This window comes from Melitaea cinxia, chromosome 17 (assembly GCF_905220565.1).
Source record: "Melitaea cinxia chromosome 17, ilMelCinx1.1, whole genome shotgun sequence".
In the NCBI taxonomy this organism is placed as follows: Eukaryota; Metazoa; Arthropoda; class Insecta; order Lepidoptera; family Nymphalidae; genus Melitaea; species Melitaea cinxia.
Genome location: NC_059410.1, coordinates 4,266,180 through 4,272,939, shown reverse-complemented (window position 1 = coordinate 4,272,939; position 6,760 = coordinate 4,266,180). Strand labels below are relative to the sequence as shown.

General features: G+C 36.4%; 2 protein-coding genes across 2 annotated transcripts; one reads left to right on the top strand and one right to left on the bottom strand.

Moving 5' to 3' along the window:
• Positions 1–522: 522 nt before the first annotated feature.
• Positions 523–2,609, top strand: LOC123661812 (chaetoglobosin A biosynthesis cluster protein C-like). Its single transcript, XM_045596751.1, has 3 exons — positions 523–537; positions 1,132–1,928; positions 2,174–2,609. Exons 1-3 carry the CDS (start codon positions 523–525, stop codon positions 2,607–2,609), a joined length of 1,248 nt encoding a protein of 415 aa, XP_045452707.1.
• A 2,414-nt stretch (positions 2,610–5,023) lies between these two features.
• On the bottom strand, positions 5,024–6,401 carry LOC123661811. Its single transcript, XM_045596750.1, has 2 exons — positions 6,212–6,401; positions 5,024–5,961 (listed from the first exon to the last, which is right to left on the bottom strand). Exons 1-2 carry the CDS (start codon positions 6,399–6,401, stop codon positions 5,024–5,026), a joined length of 1,128 nt encoding a protein of 375 aa, XP_045452706.1.
• Between the last annotated feature and the right edge of the window lie 359 nt (positions 6,402–6,760).

The following is a 6,760-nucleotide window of genomic DNA, read 5'->3' as shown; positions in this document are numbered from 1 at the left end:
AAATATTTCCTGTAAGACCTTTCCCTACTTTTATAAAACATGCAAATGATGATGATGATTGATCTATGTACCAATTTTATAGTGACCACTGTAAAACAAAAAAAACGAGCGTGCTTTAGACTACACAAGTGTAGTAAAACATCTTTAGCAATAGGCCTGCACTGTGTCTTAGATATACGAAACGTAATTGGTTATGGGAGAAAGACAGAAAGAAAATGTGTGCTCGCACCTTTCTCTCTCTTGCGCCATTCGCCTCATCCGATCACACTTTTCGTAACGCTCTCGTCAAGCATTCACCAGCTTGCTCACTAAGTCGACCGCGCGTAAAAAAGTTTTACTTCAATAAATAAATATAATACGCCTTAGTAATTTGCATATTTCGTAAAATATTACTTAATCTCAAATAGGAAATATAAATGTAATTTTTCACTAATCTCAGGTAACTGACAGGTAATCAAGCATTTTTGATGACGAAGAATTTACTTGAGTAGGGGAGGGTGGGGGAATCACGGACAGCGGGTAATGGCGGACGCGCAGGTCTAAGCGTGTTAGAACAGGACAGTAGATATTTTGATTGACGCAATCGTAAGTCGATCTTGCAGCCAGTGCCAAACAATAAATCTTTAAGTGAGGAGGCTCTCGCGCTTCAAGGTAAGTTAACTTGATTAATTTCCAATAATTACATCTTATTTTTGTGTAAAATTGGATGCATGCTTTTTACTGTACAAAAAATATAGGATAATGATGATTTTTTTTGTGAAATAACACCTAACTGAACAACGTTTTAAAGCACTCATATCATGCACCGCATGGTTCTAACCTCAAATAAAATATTTATATTGCGTTTCTGGGCGAGTCGGTTAATGGCGGACGATTGAGGTGGGGTAAATACGAACGTCCGCAGTTACCCCTAAACGGTATTGAGTGCTGAACTTTTATTAAATATTGTAAATACATATTGTGTGTATATATATATATATATATATATATATATATATATATATAATATTTCACTGATATGTAAATAAGTGTATTTTGGTATAGAGATAGTTGATAAACCTAATAATTATTTTTTATCCCAATTACTACGTTATTTCTGATATTGTTATTAAATATAAATTAATATTTCAGATGCCAAGAAATTACCAAAGAAAGACAGAGACTAAATATAAATTAGTGGACTTAGAGAAAGCCATTGAAGCTGTGAGAAATAAAAGACTTTCAATAGGAAAGGCAGCTATTACTTATTCTGTACCAAAAAGCACTATACATGACTATCTTAAGCAAGAAAGTATGAAGACTCCAAAAAGTGGAAGAAAGGCTATATTTTCTCAAGAACAAGAAGTTGAACTAGTGGATCATATTTTGAAATGCAGTAAACAATTTTATGGTTTAACTATTGAGATGGTCCGCAAAATAGCCTTCAAATTTGCCGAAGTAAATAATTTAAAGCACAATTTTGACAAAAAAACCCATATGGCAGGTAAGGACTGGTTCTACGCGTTCAAGAAAAGGAATCCTAATATTTCACTTCGTAGACCTGAGTCTACTTCCATTAATAGAATCACTGCCTTTAACGAAACAGAAGTGAAAATGTTTTTCAATATCTTGGAATCACTGCAAACAAAATATCAATTTGATACCAATCGCATATATAATGTTGATGAAACCGGCATTTCTAACGTGCAGAGAAATTCCAGGATACTAGCTCCAAAAGGCCAAAAGCAAGTCGGTATGATATCTAGTGGTGAAAAAGGAACTACAATAACAGTTGTTTGCGCATTCAGTGCCTCAGGGAATTATATTCCTCCGTTTTTCGTTTTTAAGAGGAAAAGAATGAATGCTCAATTGTTGCGTGGAGGCAATTCTGATATGATAGCAGCAGTTAGCGATTCGGGTTGGATAAATGAAAACCTCTTTGTTGATTGGTTACATCATTTTATCTCAAATGCAAAGCCATCTGTTAAAAAACCAATTCTACTTGTTTTAGATAACCACGAAAGTCACGTTAGCCTTGCTTGCTATCTGCTTTGTCGCAAGAATGGAATTATACTGTTATCTCTTCCACCGCATACGTCACATCGAATGCAACCTCTGGATTTAACATACTTTGGACCCCTCAAGACTGCATATAACCGCGAATGTGATTTATACATGGCATCCACGGCCAAAGGATTACTCAGTACGAAGTCGTTGAACTTTTCACTAAAGCCTTCAATCGGATCAGCAATATTGAGAAAGCAGCAAGTGGGTTCCGGGCAGCTGGTATTTGGCCATTAGATACAACAAAATTTGATGAAGAATTCATAGAAGCGACATTGCCTGAGACTCATTCAATACCCTCGTCAAATGTTCAACCACCAGAGGATGAGGAAACACAATTATCAAAAGAGAAAAGACCTATAACACCTGAAGCTCAGTTGATAAAGCCATTCAGCCAAGTATGTCAGTTGGACGAATCAATTCCACTTCAGGAAATTGTAACTGTTCCCCAAATATCACAACTTAAAACAAGACATACTTCTAGAAAGAGGCATTCAATTATAATAACCAGCACCCCCATGAAAGATGCTTTAGAAGAAAAAGAACAAAAAAGAAAGAAAAAATAGCATCAAAATAGCGTCAATGAAAAGATTAACAGTAAAAATAGAAGTAATAAATGCGTGAAGAATCTGAAAGCATTTGAAAATGATGCATGCAAAAAAATTTATAATAAAAAAGTCAAATCGAAGAATGAAGAAGAGTATTTTTGTCTGATCTGTAAAGAAAAATATGTACAACCAATCACCGAAGACTGGATAATGTGTAATAAATGTAGATTATGGGCCCATGAAAAGTGCACAAATGGGAAAAGCACTTCGAAGGGCTTTTTATGTGATTTTTGCGCTAGTTAGATTGTGTCCGGGATTACCCCGCTCAGTATCCGTAATTACCCCACATCATGTGGGGTAATCCCGAACACCAGATGTTTAGTTTTTTTATTATAACTTGTTTAAATTCAAAAATTTATAACTGTTGATTATAAAAACGTAAGGTTGATTAGTATAACTAAAGACTGATTAATAAATAACTTTGATAACTTAATTTGGTTTCGTTTTATTTTATTTTTTCCTTAGGTGTTCGCAATTCCCTCACCCTCCCCTAACAATAAAATAAAGGAATTTACGTCGACAGTATTAATTGAATATCCGGTTAATAATGACAGAGAAAGCGAAACACGACAATTTATAAATTTGTAAAACAAATTCTTTGTTCGCATTAGTTGTGCGTACTTAAGAGCCATTTCACAAAAATCGGTAACAATCCGCGAAATTGTAATATTTTGACGTCGTTAATCTCAGTGTTGGATGCAATAATGTAATTTATATTCTTGAAATATAATAGAGCAACCTTTGTTGTAGTCCATAGTCAGATCAGAATTTCGATTTATATTATGTGTATAAAATTATTAACCTTTTCATCAGCCTCCTCCCTGGGTAAACGGTCGCAATGTATACTTTGAAGTCCTACTTTTCAATAACCTCTACGTTGAAACCATTTTAAAAAAATATCATAATATGTGGAATATAATTTTGTTGTCCACTATCATAGATTTTTATTCCATTTGTATCTCTATTAAACGATAAAAAAAAATTTAAAGTTACGAATATTTTCCAAATAAGTACAATTTTAAAAGCGATATTTCTCTTAGAAAACTAAGAAATTTTAACGAACTATCTTCATCAAAGTAAACTTAAATCATTAAGGAATACAAAAAAAAATAATTAAAAGATGTAATTATTTTTAATACATTTTATATTAAATAATAAAAAGATAGTATATATTGCCACGCATCAAGCCCAGTAAATCAGTCGAGCGCTAGCGCTCTTAGAGGTAAGGTCCACGCCAAATTCTGCGCAGCCGTCTCTTTCGCTCACACGCGCCAAGCGCCTGTTGTTATAGCGGATAAAACGCATTTGATACTTTCATAATAAAATATAAATAAAATAAACATATTACGAAAATGACTGTAAAATAATATAATGATAATTTCTGTAAACAAATGTATAATTTAATTTTCTTTTCTCACACTATCAATACAAATAGGCATTTCAATCTGTTTGTCTTGTTATTTGTTAATTAATATGTTTGTCGGTGTCGATGTCATTAAATGCTTTTTTATTCATATCGTAAATATTAGATTCATTCGTAAACTGAAAAAACTAAATCAATTTAAAAAAATTGTTTCATAAAATTGATTTTTTTAATTTTATTTTAAATTTATTGACTGTTGTTATATAACATACTTGAAATTTTTAACAAATTAATTATGTAAAAAACATTTTATACCATAGTTATAATTTTTATTATACATCAGAAAATGATCACGATGGTCTTTTGGTTGTCACACTATACGTACTAGCACAAAGATCGCGCGGCTTGTACGACTCGCGCGATGCGACCAAATTTACCTAAACTTGCAGAGCGTAAAATTGTGAAATGGCTCTTAAGGTTCCTTAACCATTATTTAATAAGTTAACAAGTTAATTATTGTAATAATTTAGAAAATAAGACGAAAGTTACATAAGGCTATACAGCGTAGCTACACTTTTGTAAGTAACGTATTTATAATGTTATTTGTTATGTAAATAACACTGTTTTACTTATTACATAAGTTTCATTAAATATACTGTTATGCGTAATTTATTTTACTTTACATCATATCAATTTAATTTATCTTTACGACATCTTTTACGTTTGTGGAAAATTTTCTATGGAACATAAGTGGTCCAGAAAAACTAGGCCTAAACGTTTTCCGCGTTCATTATTACTATTTATCAAAACAATGGGATATATCTGAGCGCATGCACCGTGGCGACCATTGTGACTTCCTATGATGACAGGCTGAGAGATGAGGCCTTAAGACAATGCAAATCTCGTATACGCAATATGTCATGTCCCATAGCAGTAATGTAATATAATAACAAATGTATTTTGTATATACTTATAGTAGTATAAGGCCTGTAACATCTTGACAGATGATTTAATCAGTGTCTGTGTTATTTATGCGACAACGCCGTTCGTGGCTAAATAAGTCAATCCGTGAACGACACATTCGTCCACACTTTGGACACGCATATTGGGGATTCATCGGTGGAGGAGCCCCCTCGCGATTGTGTCTCTTGGCACGCTTTTGAGCCAGGTCTTCGAACCAGGTGCTATCGTGGGTTCCGCAACCCGTGAAGATGGTCTTCCGCCACTCATTGCGGTTCGATGCTAGGTCTTCCCAAGAGTTGCGATCAATGTTAAATGCAACCATGTCACGTTTAGCGCAATCCCTGAAACGCAGCATAGGTCGCCCCACGTTACGCTTTGCAAACGCAATTTGGCCCAATAAGGTTTGTCTGGGCAAACGCGCACTGTTCATTCGGTGTATATGTCCCAGCAATCTCAGGTGTTTCTGTTTGAGGAGAGCGACAATGCTAGGAAGCTGTGCAATCCCCAACACTCTCTCATTCGTTACTCTGTCCTTCCACGTGATGTTAAGTATGCTACGGAGACAGCGCATGTGGAAAGTGTTAAGTCTTCGCTCTTGTTTGGCGTACGACGTCCAGGTCTCGGCTCCGTACAAGAGTATGCTTAATATGCAAGTTTGATAGACTATCATCTTAGTCTTTGCGGTAAGGTGTTTGTTATTCCACACTCTTGTACGCAGCCTGCCGAACGTCGTGGCCGCTTTGCCGATGCGGATATCAATCTCTCCGTCAACGGAAAGATTGTTCGACACAGTTGACCCCAAGTAACAGAACTTGTCGACTACTTTCAAGGGTTCGCCTTCCAGCAAGATAGAAGGCTGGTAGGTGTAGCCCTGCGCTAGAATTACGGTCTTCGTTGCATTTATGGACATGGAGAACAGCGAACATGCGTATGCAAACTTTTCCAACAAAGTCTGAAGCTCCCCGGGAGTTTTCGCCACGAAGGCTGCGTCGTCGGCATAGAGCAGACTATCGATATATCTCTCGTTTACGGGAAGATTTCAACTGGGCGGTACCAAATAATTTCCCATCCGCTCTTGTGTGTAGGTGAACTCCCTGTTGTGCATCACCAAAGGCAACTTTCAGCAGCAAGGAGAAAAATATGCCAAACAAAGTGGGTGCCAACACACAGCCCTGGCGAACTCCTCTTCGCATGTCGAAAGCGTCGGACATTTGGCCATCAAAAATAACGGTACCCTTCGTGTCATCGTGGAGAGATTTCACCAGCTTCAGCAGTTTTGGGGGGCATCCTATTTTCTTAAGCGCGATGTACAGCCCCTCCCTACTCACCGTATCGAAAGCTTTGTTTAAATCAACAAATGCGATCAACAGGGGCGTGTTCTGCTCTCGGCACTTCTCTTGAAGTTGCCGAAGGGTAAAAATCATGTCCGTGGTTGACCGTTCAGAGCGAAAGCCACACTGGGCCTCAGGGTATACCCGTTCAGCAAGACTTTGCAGTTTAGTCAACATGACCCTTGCAAATAGTTTGCCAACGATGCTAAGAAGAGATATGCCACGGTAAGAGTTACAATCGCCGCGGTCACCTTTCCCCTTATACAATGTAACAATATTTGCATCTCGCATGTCCTGAGGAAATCGCCCCACCTCCCAGCATTTGCCCAGAAAGTTATGCAGAAGTGGTAACTTATATTTGCTATAATATATTAGTATACTTATATTTGCTATAATAATACGTACAGGTTTTTGTAGCGTAGATTTACTGAGAACATCCCCTTTTTTTTAAA